Below are 16895 nucleotides of genomic sequence, written 5' to 3' on the forward strand. Positions count from 1 at the left end.
GTCAAGAGTCCAGAGCCCTAACCACTACTCCACACTGCTGCCCGATAAACCACTTTACAACTGCAGTAACAAAGGAATTCAATTATCAATCTGTACTTGGTGTAAAAGGCAGATGCAGGAGGACTAGTAATTGCTTGGTTCTAGAAACACAACATCAAATTTGTATAGAGGTTTAAAACAAACAAACAAAAAAAAAAAAACACAGAACAGTAAATGACTGATTTTTGTGAAAAGAAACTTTATTCAAACATACGCCCCTGCACATAGTTAATAAACGAAAGTTAACATGCTACAGATTTCTGTTTGTCAACTGGGGAAACAGCACAAGCCCTGTGGTAAGAAACACACGCCCTCGAAATCTCAGACCATCTCACTATTTGTAAAACTCGTGCTCCTGTTCGTCTTTCTTAATGACCGTTTTATACGCCTTCTCAAAGTCCTTGGCCAGCACGATGTAGCGGTTCTCTCGCACAGCCAGCATACCAGCCTGTTGGGAAAGTGGAAGGAAAACCGTAAGGGTGCTGTAGGTTTACTGGTTCTGCTGGACCAGTGCTGCCCAAATCCGGTCCTGGAGAGCCCCTATCCAGCAGGTTTCAGAGGTAACCTTTAATCATCAATTTCTTAACACCTGGAACAATTTTATTGTGATCAGTTAAGCAGGTGATTTATTAAATGAAGTCATTTAGAGATCATTTGGTACAAAAAATGAACTACCCTTTTCAGCCCTCAGCCTGGATTACATGCTGGGAAAATGTCATGACTTATCTGTCTACTGTCATGACTTATTTAAGGTGGCACAGCTGAATTATAATTTTAGATCGTTTTGGTTTGTTTAATTTAACAATCCCTGCTTTGAAACTTAATATTGTATTTGATTTTTTATATAACGTATTACATTTGTATTCAAACATAAACTACACATAAACCAAAACTAACAAATTGTAATCCAAACCATGCCACCTTAAATAAGTCATGACAGTAAACAAGTCATGACATTTTTCCAGCATGTAAACTGGCCAAATGACCAGAGTTCCCTTAATTGAACAAGTTATTTGCTTAATTGATCAATAACTTCCATGTGATCCCAGTCTTTAGAAATTAGCGATTTAGGGTGACCTACAAAACTTACCGGATCGGGGCTCTCTAGGACCGTGTTTGGGCAGCACTCTGCTAGACCTTTTTAACTGCAGCGCTGTCCAAAAGTTTTGCATCGCCCTACAGAATGAACTAATGTTGCATCATAAAGTCAAATAAACACCTGCTGAATAACGTCACGTTAACATATTGAATTACATACTGCTTTGTGGTTTTCCCTCCATATACTGACAAAAACTGAAAAAATGTGGACATGTTGAAATCTAACATGAATTAGTACTGTACTACTGTTATGACTTCCGGTAGACTTTTTTTTTTTGAGTATACTTTTGTAGTTTCTTTGATTACATGATGTTAAATAAAAGATCTAAAATTATGTTCCTATAGTTTTTTTTTTGTTTTTTTTTTAATTGAATGTCTCAATCCTAAAATTCTAGGGGATGCAAAACTTCAGACCATAGCTGTACGAGACTAGTTGTAAACGGCAACTCAATTTGATAATGTCAGACCCTGTTCTGCAAAACTATTTGCTGACGAATGCACTCAGTCACAGATGTAATGTATCTGTGCTTCAGAAACTACAGCAGTGGTTTTACATCACCTACAATCTTAGGATGGAGACAATAAAAAAGTAACAAATACTGAAAAAAGAAGAAAAACTATATGAACATAATTTAGATCTTTTATTTACCTTAATGTAAGCAAAGAAACTACAAAATGATATCGCAAAAAGTCTACCAGAAGCCATAATAGTTAAGTTCAGTATTTCATGTTTGACTTTGAAACGTCACTTTTTTTAACTTGTCAGTTTTTCGTTCAGTATATGGGGGGGGGGGGGGGGGGGGGGACGACTGCAAAGTGTTATGTAATTCAATATGTTAACATAACAATATTCCAGCAGGTTTCATTCGACTTTGAGTTCGTTCTGCAGGGTGATGCAAAGCTTTTGGCTGTAGCTGTATGTCCTGTTCCTGTTTTCTATAATACTTACCTCTTGGCAAATTGAGTTGATGTCTGCACCGGTAATCTTATCAGGCCGAGCCACATCTGAGGAGGATTGTCAAGAAACGTGTTCATGCATTCATGTATTCACTTTCTGATGCGGAAGTAAGTTCCCAGCTTTGAAACTGCTACGCCCTTAACCCTTTGCGGTCCATTTATTAAATGCGCGTCAGGCACGCCAGGTCTAATTAATTTTCACACGCGCAGTTAATTTTAGACGCGCTGTTTAAAAGTATTTTTTTTCAGTCAAACGGGTTTAAATGGCCCTGCATATCAACAAAGCACTCACTAGGCATCTCCAACCCTGCCCTACCCTTTCGTTCGCTATCGCTTTCACCTATGTAAGAAATAAATAATAATAATAATAGTCGTACATACCGATCAATCATCTCCTGATCACTCGTTTTATCACCAAACTCCTCAATAATGCGATCCAAGTCATTATTTTATTACTACAACATCTCAAAAAAGCTCTGCAAATGTCCGTGTTCTCTGTGCGCTGATTCACAGGCAGCCAGCTTGTTTACTTACGACCGCCCCGTTATCTGATACCAGGGCCATGTATGACTAATCATGAGATACGCCTTTTTTTTTTTTTTTTTTTTTCGACTTGTCTCGGCTCCTGTCGCTCCCACTCGGCCATTGAATGGTTTTCTCGACTTTTTCCGGAGAAAAAACGACTAAAACCTGGTTTTTGCGTTTCTATAATGATGTCGGACAGGGTCCGACAATGGACCTGATAGGAATAATTGCAATGTTGGACCAGGTCCGACAATGGTCCGCAAAGGGTTAAGAATGTATTCTAAAGCTCAGTGCACTTTCTTTGTATTTGTAGAAGATGCCTGTGTATTTTAGATGTTTTTTCCCCCCGGCTCTTTGGAACTGTGTAATGCATTGAGGCTTGCTTGTAAATGGAAAAGAACCGATTCTGAAAACTCCAGTATCCCTTGACAAGCCATCTATGACTTACGCTGATGCCTGTAAATGCCGGCGTGGAAAGTATACGGTAAAGCAAAGCAATCTCGACACTGTACTGCCTCACACCATACGCATCAATACAGAGTTTGTGTATTGGTATACACGAGCAAAAGCACTTCCATTCAACACATTTAAAAAGGAAAAACTAAACAGCAATACAAATTGAGGGAAATCGGGTAATCAATAAATGCAAAGACCGAGGGGTATCATGCTTTAAAAATCGGGTTTAAGCCTAAAATCAGAATCCTTACTCTTGATGAATGAATGGGAACGGATGCATCCTCCCACCTATATCATGTAAGCTTAGTCTTTGAACAAAACTAACTGACCAATTTCTCATATTAAACCTCATGCAAATTTAGCCCACCAGGGCCATGTTATGCATTGCGAGGAGCGTGGTATTTGGTTCTGCGTAATTACGATCTGCACTGTAGTGTAACTTCAGCAAATCCACAAGCTGCAGGCTTGTGAAAGGATACAGTCCTCAAGGTCGACCTCCTCGGACAGGTTCATCTTGCTGGTGATGGTGCTAAAGACCAGACGTTTCTGACGGCGGTCAGGAAGGGGGAACTCGATCTTCCTGTCGAGTCGGCCGGGCCTGAGCAGAGCGGGATCCAGCGTGTCTGCTCTGTTAGTGGCCATGATCACCTGCAGCACACACACAAAGCCATTGCTGCACACTGTATTATTAATTAGTCATTTAGCACGATGCTTTTATATCCAAAGCGAGTTACAGAGACTAGGGGGTGAACTGTGCATCAACAAACTGATTGAGAAGCATCGAGAAGCAGGCTGCCCTTCTCTTGCGCTCACCTTGACATTAACGTTCTGGTCGAAACCGTCCATCTGGTTCAGCAACTCCAGCAAGATCCTCTGGACCTCCCTGTCAGCTGCAAAGAGACCACAGAACACTCAGAGTAAAAGAGTTCTTTACAAACAGTTTAATGACTTATTGAAAAAAGGAAAGCAGCACTCTTCTGTACAGTAGAATGTATTTCAGAATTTATTTATGAATTTGGTAATTTCTGCCACTTAACGAATATATTTCCAGTAATGGTTGAAATATATTTAATATTTGTTCCGTCACATACAACAGAATATGAATACGTTACAATAAAAAACACAGGCAGCTCGCCCCAGCTGCGTACCTCCTGTCTGTGCGTCAAATCTCTTGGTGGCAATGGCGTCGATCTCATCGATGAAGATGATGGCAGGGGCGTTCTCCTTGGCCAATCGGAAGACGTCTCGCACCATCCGGGGTCCCTCCCCCAAGTACTTCTGGACAAACTCCGAGCCGACAACTCTGATAAACGCAGCTGTGAGGAGACACACGCACACGCACGCACAAACACACCGCAATGGTTAAGAACTAGTTTCCCATCTTCCAAACCTTGCACCTTTCAAACCAGGTTGCAGCTGAAAAGTAAGGTGACACTTTGATTGCCAGTAATGTTATTATTATGAAAAATGTCCAAGGTACGGATAAGGTATCTAATTCCAGTGATGAATGCATTAGCTGGTCTGTCAACTTGATTCACTGAATTTTTATCTTGATTACATTTTAGGATTGAGTGTTTTATACCGCTATTTAATCCATTTTTACCACCAAATCATAAATGGTATAGATAAAGTTAACCCAAGACATTACTTCAAATTTAGCACAGAGAAGAACAAGAGGGCATAAGTGAAAGCGGAGTAAAAGTTTAGAACAAAGGACTTCTCTAAAGCATGCCTGCAAAAATCCAGATAAACCAAAACGCATTTCCCTGCCCAGCCAGATTTACCTGTGGTGTGATGTGCTACTGCCTTCGCCAGCATAGTTTTCCCACAGCCAGGAGGTCCGTACATCAACACTCCTCTGGGGGGATCGATTCCGATCTGATAAGAAAAAGAAGGCAGGCATTATTAGGCTGCCTATTTACAGCCGGGACACAATGCAGAGAGGATATCCTAATGCAGAGAGGATATCCTTGCAGGAGTGAGTTGAAGATGATGGCTCAGAACTTTTGCTCATAATCATTAGATCACACTGCCCCCTTGTGGAGTTTTCAGTGCATTAAGATCGACTTGTATGTCTTAACTTTTAATGGCCAAGAGGCAAATTGAATTAACATATGCCATCAGCTCTCGATTATCCGGGGGTGGATTAACCAGTTTGCGGATTAACCGTGGAAAAAAATAATAGCAGATTGCGTATTTGTGAAAAAATTTAAATTATGTACTACAAATCAGCGAAAACATCAGAAGGCGTGAGGTCGCTTGGCGGAGAGGAGGAGAAAGACAGCGATAGCGAGGGGGAGGGGCTAGCTAGCAAAAACAAGATCACGCATGGTGCTGCGCTGAATCACCTAGACTGTCTGCTGGACTATTCAGAAAGCGAAGAGGACAGTTTGCTCAGTGACAAACTGATGTTGCGTAGGCTTCGTTCTAATATTCGAAAAAAGGAGAGCTCAGCTAAGAAACAGACAACATTAACAGACTATTTTAAAATACAGTAGTGTAACCTTTTGGCCGTTTTTCGTCAAGCAATTTATGTGATGTTTTGTGCTCCTAAACTATTGTACTTGTATTGTTTTTACACTTTTGGATGGTGTCTGTAGAAAGGTAAATGTGTTCCTAAATATTGGATGTAATTTTAACTAAATAAGTTTACATTAAATCAATTTTGTACCACGTTTTGACTAGTTTTGTTTTAACCGTGATTTTGGGTTATCTGTGACCTCCTTCTTCCCCCATTACCCCGGTTAATCGAGAGTTGACTGGAATATATATATATATATATATATATATATATATATATATATATATATATATATATATATATATATATATATATATATATACACATACAGTTTAGTGACTTCATTTAAGGTTGTATTTCAGGTGTGAGCTGGTACCTGTTTATAGAGTTCAAAGTGCGTTAAAGGAAGCTCTACGGCCTCCCTCACTTCCTGTTTCTGGATGTCCATTCCTCCGATGTCAGAGTACAACACGTCTGGCTTCTGATCTGAAGCAAGAAAACAAAAAACAAAACCAAAAAAAAACACACATATCAAACTGAACCCCGAACAAAACTAAAACAGAAATATCACAAACGTTCCTGCGCCAGTAATTCCTGTCTGGATCTTGATAAAAGTACATGCCTCCACCCTAATCAGATACAGAAAACGTAAATTGCAACATGCACCCTTTATTGTGGGTATGGATGCATGTTCTACCTTATTTCATTAACAACAATTGTATCTTACTAGGGTTTTTATCACCTCAGAAACACATAAGATTGCACGCCAAGTGTTCTGATTCACACTCCGAGAAAAGACTGTGCGCTGGATTAAGATACAACCGGACGTTGAAGGTGGGTTTTGTGACGTCACTATACCTGATGTGAGCATCATGATACTGCTGTCTGCCTCTGGTGGCAACACATCTACCAGGGCATTGCTGTGCTTGTGCAGCGCGACGGAGGCGTTGGGTTTCAGCAGCTCCCTGTCTATCGTACTCAGGATTCGCACATAGTAGTTCGATCCTGAAAGTAGAAAGACAACAGGCAAGCAGTTAAGAGACTCGAACTGGAATCTTTGGAGTTTAAAAAAGGATCTGCTCTCTGGTTGAAACGATGGGGGGGGGGGGGATATGAAATTGAGGGTTATATTCAGTTTCGGTTCTTGAATGTTTAATGAAACGTCAAGATATTTTAAACCTATTCAGAAAATACATTGTAAAACATCCTCCAGTAAAGTGCAGTTCTTTATGAATTGCTAACACACAAGTGCGTACTGTACACGGTCACATTTGTGTGTAAGATTACACAGTTCCAGAATGCCAATATTTTAATTCAGAAAGCCGCTACTCCGTTATATAAAGTGAATTCTGTTTGAGTAGCAGCGTTACTACGGAGTTGAATCAATTGTAAACATCACCAGTAATCCCGTAAGCCTTCAAATACAACTGTTATAGGGTACAAAACAATCAATCAATCAATTGATGTTTAAAATCGAGGCCCGCGGTATAAAAATAATGGATTCGTCGTGGCATCCCTACAGGATTCCAGCGGTTACCTGTGGTGGAGCCCACGATGGCAGTGTTCTGGTCCACAGCCTCCAGGAACTGCCCGATGACCAGCGGGATGCTCTGGATCCTCTTGACCTCCTCCTGAGCGTGCAGGAACTCCTTCTTCAGGTTCTTCTGCTCATCCTTGATGTACTCCTCTTGGACCTCCAGGAACTCCAGCTCCTGCTGCAGCTTCTACAAGAGATCAACCAACACAGCTGACACGGACACTGTCTGAACCGAATCTACCTTGATAGATTGCACATCAGAAGCAGACCGTCTTTGAGAGCTCAACCTACGAGAGATCAACCAACACAGGCGCCGCTGACACGGACACTGTGGCTAGCCCACAGTATACCTCAATACTCTGTGATCTACAGCTATGGCATCACCTAGAATTTTAGGATTGAGACAGAATAGGAGCAAGTACAGTATTTCATGTTAAATTCCAAACTTTCACATTGTCAGTTTTTTTTTTCGTGAAGGATATGGAAAACTACAAAGCGGTATGCAATTCAATATTGTTAACGTAACATTATTCAGCAGGTTTCATTTGACTTTATGAAGCAACATTTTTTCTTAATTCTATAGGGTGATGCAAACCTTTTGGCCATTGCTGTACTCAAACTTGTGTCATTTCTGCCATATAAGAGATAAACAAACTCACTGTCTGAACTCCACAGTCTACCTCAATATATTCTTATATAGTCTCACCTTGTAGCGGCTGTAAAGATCTTCTAGGTCCTCTGGCTCCGGTGCTAGAAACGAGAAGGCGGTCTGAGGCCGGGAAGAGGTCGGGACAGCGATCTCTTCCTGCAAACACAACATTACACTCACAGTCAGAGCTCACTTTTATGAACTTTGATTTGGGAGAGTAGCGTGTCAACATGTCTCGTAACTGAAATGGTAAATTAATGCTTGTAAATTAAGGTAGGATTTTGTTTATTTTTACACAAAGTATTTTTTTTTTTAATTAAAAAAAAAACAAAGACTAACCTACGTAACAGATTACCGGTAACATTTAAACATCAACTGAACTTCACAATAACACCTACTCAATTATTATTAATAAAATCTACAATAACGAGAAAAAAAAAACACAAAGACTTGATCAACTTCAGTACTAGTCAACACAGTATAAAGGCCTCCTACAATATGCATGTATAAACTAATTTCTGTTAAACGTTACGAAATGAAAACTAAACATAAATTAAAACCTAAACCTATTGTAAACACGTTTGATAATCTTTAGGCCTATTAACATGCAATGAATCTGCATGTTTTTCACTATGACAACGCGGATCTGTTATTATCTGTGTACCTATTTAAATACCGTTTTCACGTTGTCTCCGTCCCAATTTGTCAGTATAAATACCCAGCTTACTACTCACACTAAAATAAATACGTCACATATCAATTCTTACCTGACATTTCTCCACAACTATCCCAATCTCCTCCATTTTATTTTCTTCTGTCTTTACCAGCGCACACTCATACCGGCCCGGAAATACCGTCAGATGTATGAACACGCAAAGCAGCCTGGGAATTGCAGTCTTTTAAACGCAATGTAACGTGTTTGTCAACCTCGTGTTATGGAATATTTTCATTATATAAAGGATATTGTATGTTAGCGTATAACGCCGTATATTGACAAACTATATGTACTAAAGGAGGCCATTTTGTCCAGCTAAGCTTATCCGGTTCCTAGTAGATGATTGATCTCAGAATTCTGTCAAGTTGGGTCTTAAAGGATCTCATTGATTCAGCCTCAACAGCATGGCTAGGTAGCCCATTCCACACCCTCACCACTCTCTGTGTGAAGAAGTGTCTCCTTCCCTCTGTCCTGAGTCTATCTCCACTTCATTTCCAATTGTGTCCTCTGGTCCTGGCTTCTGCACTGCGCTTTAAAGTACTGCTGTGGGTTGTCAACTCCCTATAAGACTTAAAAAACGTCAACCCCCCCTAATTCTTCTGTGTTCCGGGCTTTGCTTCTGTCTCAGGATCTTGTGTTTAATTATTATTATTTATTTCTTGGCAGACGCCCTTATCCAGGACGACTTACAATTGTTACAAGATATCACATTATTTTTACATACAATTACCCTTTTATACAGTTGGGTTTTTTACTAGAGCAATCTAGGTAAAGTACCTTGCTCAAGGGTACAGCAGCAGTGTCCCCCCACCTGGGGTTGAACCCACGACCCTCCGGTCAAGAGTCCAGAGCCCTAACCACTACTCCACACTGCTTAACAATGTCCTTGAGATTTCTTGGTTTAGCACATTTAAACTTGTAATTGAACACACTATATCTACATAGGCATAACGGTAGTGCAATAGTGCAAGGATAGTGCATCAGCCAGTAACATGGTGTTGAGGTCATGCGAATACAGTACATAGCAGAAGAGCATTGAGTGCATTCAAAACAGGTGAGTCCTGAGGAGGCGGTGGAAGACAGTGAGAGGCGGAGCAGTCCTGAAGCTGGACAGAGAAACACTCCTGGATTGTGATACACTCAATAATTTAAGCTAAAGAACGTCCTTTTGAAGTTTCATCACAATTTCACAAGGGTTGACCAAATACGGACTGGCAGACGAACTGGCAAACAGACTCCATACACCCACCTGGTTATGATACAGACAATAACTTTTTAGCTGAATAAGGTACGTAGGCCCTCCTCCACATTTCCCTTGACACGAAGCGTCGACTGCTGTGACTCTCCATTCCATGAAAGAGATACCAGCAAAAAAACTAACGGACTTCAACTAAAGAAAAGGCGCACCAGTAATAATATTATTAGCGGTAACGTAAAAACATTTATTTCAAAACCTTGGTTAGCAAGGGCACATTTTATTAAATAAATACTGTTTCATGAATATTACTCTAGATTTTTTTTTTAGATCATCGTTTTTGCGGTGATTGAACTTTGTGAAGATGGCATTAATTTTGATTGCTAAAGAAGCGAAACAAATTATCAGAAGTCTTGCTTACTGACGATAGACCTAGTTAAGAACTGTATGTAACAACATGTGTCAGTTTAAAAACAGGATGTGGTAAGTCTGTTTCTAAAAACTAAACAATAGCAGCGTTTATTTTTAATGACTTGTAATCTAAAAACATGGGCAACCTTTTAGCTTGTTGGATGAGTAGATTCCTGAGGCAGGATTAACAAAACAAAGCATGAGAATTTATTTAAATTATTATCAGCCACAAGGAATGGAAAGCCAAAATACTTAACAAGTGACGGTTATAGGTAAGAAATAATTATTTTCAATGAATTGGCTTCAGAATAAGGCAAAGTGAAAATAGATTTGTATTCTGCTAAACAAGCTTCATTCGCATTTAGCTGTTGCAATTAACTAGAAAGTTAACTTAAAACTAGTCAGTGAGGGGGGAGATGTAAACGCAGAAGGAAGTGATGTTTATGTCTTTATTCACAAAATGATTATTTTTGCCTTACCCATTTTCTGTTTCCTGTTTGTATCACACTTAATAAACCGCTAATTTATTTATGATGATAGATTTGTCAATTGTTTTCTTAATTAAAACATGCTGTGGGGAGCTCTGAATTGACAGCTACTCGATGGCCATTGAAATATATAGAAATAAGGTAACACTTCCCATTGTGTCTCTAATTACTGTGTATTTGCATAGCAGTTACTTACTAAGTGCATGTGTACTTACACATATGTAATTACAATGTTATTATGCATAGTTACAATGTACCTAATGCGTAAATATATTTGCAAAATATAAGAAGGTACACAATTGTATTAGAAAAGGGTTAGAGTTAGGGTTAGAGTTAGGGTTATAGCATGGATAAAGAATTACACATGAAGTACATTGTAACTATACGTTATAACATTGTAATAATGTGTAAGTACACATGTATTTACTACTATGTAAATACACAGTAATTAGAAGCAATTAATAAAATGTCCCAGTTTTTCACTTTGAAAATGTGGTAAACCCTATACAGGGAGACAGGTTAATGGTTACAATCTAGAGTACCTGCTGTACTTAGGGGGTAGACCTGTTTGAGAGAAGCCTACAGGTCATAGGGATATTTGAACTGATCAGATGTAAAGAAGTAAAAAAATACATGAATTACTAGAACTGTGATATCCTACCAGATGACTCTTTATTAACATACTGGTTTGAAATGGTAATTATAGTTTTTTTAAATAAATAATTTAAATTACAGTACATATTTACATCCTCCTCAATTTAAATCCATTGAATAGGCTTTTTGTGCCGCGCTATTAAAAAATGCAACATCAGTTCATTAGAATAAAACAATTCTCCATTAAAGGTCAACTTCTTATAACCCTCAAATTGAGACGAATTTTCCACCACAAGTGAGGGAAGGTGTGACGTGTTTTTTAACTGTAGAAAAACAGCCAAGTTTTTAAACTGCATGCCATCGGCTGACAAGTTTCCATCGTCTCTTTGAAAGCTGTTCGGAATCTCATCTTGTTTCAATATGAAACCCGGTCTGCCAATCAGCAAACAAGCATTACACAAGAGACCCCCAACGTTCATGTAGAATTGCTATTTAGAAATGAGTTGACCGGCCTCCAATATCTTTCTGGAGAACCACTTATCCAGTCACTTGGTATAAGCACTATTCGACATAAGGTATTGAGAGTATCAATTTCTGGAGATATAAAAGTGTGTCTGTCTGTTCCTACGTATAGCCATCTGTATGTCGCATGTTTGTATATATCTAAGGAACTGCTTGTGTAGTTGTCATGAGACTTGGTTTGTAACGTGGTTTAGCATAAGTTACAGAGACTGTCGGATTCTGTGCATATAGAGGGGTGTCTGTATGTCTGTCTGTTCATCCATCCATCTGTGTGTCACACTTGCATGTTTGCATGAATCTGAAAAAAGCACTGTTGTAAAATGCAGTGTAACGAAGCCAGATTGAAATGTACCACCACTTTCACTTCTTGAGAATCTCTTTTTCCTTCTCATTTTAATCTGACATGAGTCTCAAATGCTTATCCTCAGACCACTGCTGGAACTGACAAAGTTACACCATAAGTGCAGTACAGAAACCAGGACCAGAGGACACAGCTGGAAATTAAGTGGAGGTAGACTTTAGGACAGAGGGAAGGAGACACTTCACACAGAGAGCGGTGAGGGGAGGGACTGGGCTACCTAATCATGTTGTTGAGGCTGAATCACCTTAGGACCCAAATTGACAAAGTTTTGAGATGAATCAGCTAACTAGGAACCTGGTGAGCATGGATGGGTAGAATGACCTCATCTAGTTTTGAAAATGTCTCATATTCCTTTGAAGGGACTAACTTGATTACTTTGTGTACGGAAAGAAAAAAAAGGAACACATTACTGTGCAGTATCTTTAAAATAATTTATTTGAGATGCAAAAGAGACAAGATGACTAATACATGTTCTTTTCCTGTGAAATAAGTATATTTCTCTGGTTGTGCTGTGGTCAGGTTTTACAGTAAATTGCATAAATAACGGTTCAGTTTCTAGCGAATTTTGCTTACAAACTCTGAAAGTGCTTGCTATGATGTAATATCTTCTCTGTTCTTGCAGTGCTGTCAAGCTTGACATTAAAATGAGTCTGCTGGCTCTGGTGCTTTTGAGTCTGATGCAAGGTAAGTATTGTTAGTTTATGACAGTTGTTTTTTGTGGGGAGCGGTGGCGGGCTGTGCATGATTTGCGGTAATTTAAACCTCATTTATAACAAGTATGACTCCATCAACAAATTACATCAAATGGTCACATGGCTGCATGGAAGCTTTGACTTTGGTTCGTGATTGGATAGATAATGAGAAAGAATGCTGGTGCTGTGTGAAAGTTAAATGCTATACGTTTAGAAATTGGCAAAGAAACTTAATAATTCAATGACAGCCAAGGCTTTTTCAATGTATGCAATCAAACTTCTAGACGAAATGTTGGTCATTGGATTCATTTAGAATCTAAGTAACACTATGCAATGAATTTAAAATAGGAAGAGAAAAAGAACACAGAGCCACACATGGTAAAAGGCAGGAGACTTTTTAGAAGTTGTTTTAGATGCCCAATCAAAGCACAAAGTGGTATTATCACTGATTACTGACCGGAAATTGAAATTCTCACACCCAGAGGTTTTCATGCAGGCAGGTATGTCAAGGATATACATGACACATCTTGAGGTGTTCTAATACATGTGCACACAGCTGGTTAACAAAAATGTATTATATATAGCAAAAAAAACATATTTAATACATGGATTTGAAATGCTTGTTGTTCGAGCCTCAATTGCAAGAAAAACAATCTTCTGTTCCACCCCAGTAGAATTCTGTTAATGTTTTTGAATAACTGTACTAAATAAAAGGACACACAAGTAACCTGCAGTTTCAGTTCCACGTGGGATATTCCATGAGTAAGAATGTGAAACTGACAGCAGAAGTAAAGTAACCCACAAAACCCGAAACACTTTGATGCTTCTGTTTGTTTTGTGAAAAGGCTACTCATTTTAAGATGGCCCAATACGATCTGGAACATAGTTTGCAGCGAGGCGACCCCACAGGAATGGCTGGGTGTGTTATATAGGGCTGTCCTGGATTATTGAAACTACTTTGTTTTTTTCATGTTATTATGCAAACAACACAGGCTTTGTTGAGATACCATTAAACTTGAGTCAACTTGCTCGTAAAAATATTTTGCTTATATTGCATAATTCCCTATGCAGGGATATTAAAATATTTAGCAATCAATGGGTATAATGGATAGAAGAGACATTATACATGCATACATACATACATTCATACATGAAGGATTATAAAGAAATTGTGTAGAAATTGAGCTTTAGCTGGAAAACAATAATAGCAAAAAACAGAAGCCGTTGTGTTTTGACTGATAAAATTGCAAGAGCTTGCAGGGGCTAAAATGAAGCTTGAGGTAACCCAGAGTTTATAAACCGCAGGAGCATATTGTATACAGGAAGCATGGGGCTGAACCGTGGGCAGGAAGCGCTTTGTTCAGTATAGAAACTCTTGTATTGAAGTTAAACAGAGCAGGAGCCAACCGGAGCCTAGCCTGTGCAGCAATGGGGTTAGGACTACAGAAATGAAGTTAGCCGAGAGGGACAGACCAGCCCATGTGTAGCCAGATGATGAGCTAAGCTGCTTCTGGCCAAAGGTTTTGCATCACCTAGGATTTTAGGACTGAGACATCATTAAACACCTCTTGCTTAACTATTTAAATGTATAACCTATAAATTATAGACTAGATCATGGGTGGCCAACCCTGGTCCTGGAGAGCCCCAATCCTGCAGGTTCTTTAAATCATCAATGGCTAAAGACCTGGAAAAATTATATGAAAGTTGACCAATTAAGTAATTGAGAACTTGGGTGGAACGAAAACCAGAAGACCCTGCGGCTCTCCAGGACTAGGGTTGGCCACCCCCAGCACTAGATCTATACAAGCATGTAACCCAGGGAAAGTCGTATTGGGTAGATGAGCAATCTCTCAATTATATCTTGCAGGTACCCAAACTGTTCATGTTTCCCAATGGCCGGAGCTGGTGACTGCAGCGGTAGGAGGGAACGTCACTCTGAAATGCAACATCTCCTACATCAGCAAAAACATCAGGCGTAGGATAGTGTACTGGTTCATTCCCGGGGCTGGGGATGACGATGACGATATCCCTCTCCATCCCTCCCCTGGATCTCAGTACCAGGGGCGAGTAGCCCTGGTGGGAGCGGAGAACACATCCATGCAAATCTGTGAGCTTCAACTCCAGGACTCCTGCAGGTATTACTGCATGCTGTCCTATGTGAATGGGGACACTCCGAACAGGACCATCGGAGGTGGAACACAGCTCTACGTTCACGGTAAACACTGAGTGTCTAGGTTTAGATCAATCAGGTTACAAGTTACATTGCTGTGTGCAATTTATGGGGTACCTCGAAAGGGCATGTAGCGCCCATATGTGTAACGTAGTAGTGTTTTAATAAATAATCTATCGCAAGAGTTTCCTGACTGAACTTGGGTGAACTTGCGCCAACATGAACACTGTCCTGAAAATCACTTGCAGGTCCCCTTCATTTCAACCTGACAGCTGAGAATCCCTTTGTGCTGTACTGTGAGATCAACGTGGGCAACTTCACAGGGCTCAGCCTGGTTTTTCAGAGAGAAGGTAGCGAGATGGGCGAGGCGATGACGATCACGCCGCTAGAGAACGGATCATTCCTCATATCCCGGGAACTCTGTGTCAAGCAAGGCACGCTGCAGGAATACCAGTGTCTGCTGAAGCATAGCTCTGGGGTCTTTCTACTGAAGAAAAGTCTGGATGTGCCCCCATTCTGTAAGTGTTGGCAGATTCCATTTTCTATGTAAAGTATTTTATTAAATCTTGTGATTCATTAAAAACCATCAGGTGGCAGATTTTACTAAGGACTCAGAAGTCCTTTGTAACGGTACATAGCAACAATATCGTAATGGTACATATACATAGCAACAACATTGCAACGGTACACATACATAGCAACCAGTCATAGCAACGGTACGTCTCCATAGCAACATGCTCACGGATGATTGCGGCAACGTAGTTTCATCAGCGTTCTGATTGGATTCATTAAGCAAATTCTAAACCAAAAAGAGGCGAAAAACACAAGTAAATAAAAAGAGCTATCGCCATTTTCAACAGTATCTCCCATCCGGTCCCGGCTCAAACTGAGCGCCTGTTTGTTTTTTTTTGTTTTTTTTTTTTTTATCTCACAGCTGATATTTTCGCTGGTTTTTAACTGGTTATCCACGTTCAAGAGAAACAGAAACAGTCACTTCAAAATTTGTTGTCTACACTGTAAACCCGTGCTGGCTTTCGTATAGCAGCTATCCAGATAGAAAACACTGAGGGTGCGTTAAGTAATGGAGCATCTCAGGGTGAGAATTTTTCCGCTCACTCGGATCTGTTATGAATCCTGCTCTGCAGCGCTCTGAGCTGCTCAGAGGGAACAGAACTGAGCGTTCCGTTAAGTGCGTTCTTTCCCTGAGCTGCTCTGAGCGACTCGCTTACTTAACACGCTCAATATTTCACAGGAAGTGTTTCTGGTTAACAGCTCACCAGCAGTTACTGCAGTTGTCAGCAGGGTTCTGTCTATATTTCTATCACATGTGAACTTACACTGTATTCTGTTCCTTTTTCAGATCCTGAAGAGTATCCACAACCCATACTCCTCTATGCTTGTATTCTTGTGTTCCCATCCACAATGCTCATTGTTATATTGATAGTAGTCCTCATAAAAACGAAACACTGACAGATTGCAAGGTAACTGTAATCTATCTATCTATCTATCTATCTATCTATCTATACATTTGCAAGGGTCAGCAACTAAGATATAGATAACTAAGGAGGCTGTGTGGTCCAGTGGTTAAAGAAACGGGCTAGTAACCAGGAGGTCCCCAGTTTAATTCCCACCTCAGCCACTGACTCATTGTGTGACTCTGAGCAAGTCATTTAACCCCCTTGTGCTCTGTCTTTTGGGTGAGACGTAATTGTAAGTGACTCTGCAGTTGATGCATAGTTCACACATCCTAGTCTCTGTAAGTTGCCTTGGATAAAGGCGTCTGCTAAATAAACTAATAATAATATATATATATATATATATATATATATATATATATATATATATATATATATATATATATATATATATATATGTATATGTATATATATATATATATATATATATATATATATATATATATATATATATATATATATCAAAAAATGTACTATGGACAATTTGGAG

The 16895-nt window shown here is 39.6% G+C and overlaps 2 protein-coding genes across 5 annotated transcripts; one reads left to right on the forward strand and one right to left on the reverse strand.

The window, feature by feature from the left end:
- Positions 1–218: 218 nt before the first annotated feature.
- LOC117433560 (26S proteasome regulatory subunit 6B) lies at positions 219–8658 on the reverse strand. The gene is made up of 11 exons (XM_034909797.2): positions 8550–8658; positions 7840–7938; positions 7134–7320; positions 6455–6601; positions 5973–6082; positions 4860–4953; positions 4224–4391; positions 3889–3965; positions 3555–3723; positions 2087–2142; positions 219–487 (listed from the first exon to the last, which is right to left on the reverse strand). The coding sequence occupies exons 1-11, from the start codon at positions 8583–8585 to the stop codon at positions 374–376; spliced, it is 1257 nt and encodes a 418-aa protein (XP_034765688.2). The 5' UTR covers positions 8586–8658; the 3' UTR covers positions 219–373.
- A 1150-nt stretch (positions 8659–9808) lies between these two features.
- LOC117433672 (uncharacterized) lies at positions 9809–16717 on the forward strand. Of its 4 annotated transcripts, none has more exons than XM_059011294.1 (6): positions 9830–9924; positions 12136–12263; positions 12691–12752; positions 14628–14975; positions 15179–15448; positions 16291–16717. In XM_059011294.1, the coding sequence occupies exons 3-6, from the start codon at positions 12713–12715 to the stop codon at positions 16398–16400; spliced, it is 768 nt and encodes a 255-aa protein (XP_058867277.1). In that variant the 5' UTR covers positions 9830–9924; positions 12136–12263; positions 12691–12712; the 3' UTR covers positions 16401–16717. The 4 variants fall into 4 exon arrangements, with proteins under 4 accessions (XP_033911977.3, XP_058867277.1, XP_058867276.1 ...); XM_059011293.1 differs by lacking the exon at positions 9830–9924 and adding an exon at positions 9970–10375; XM_034056086.3 differs by lacking the exon at positions 12136–12263 and having other exon boundaries at positions 9809–9924.
- Positions 16718–16895: the final 178 nt, after the last annotated feature.

The sequence above is a fragment of the Acipenser ruthenus genome, chromosome 41 (genome assembly GCF_902713425.1).
Source record: "Acipenser ruthenus chromosome 41, fAciRut3.2 maternal haplotype, whole genome shotgun sequence".
Taxonomy (NCBI): domain Eukaryota; kingdom Metazoa; phylum Chordata; class Actinopteri; order Acipenseriformes; family Acipenseridae; genus Acipenser; species Acipenser ruthenus.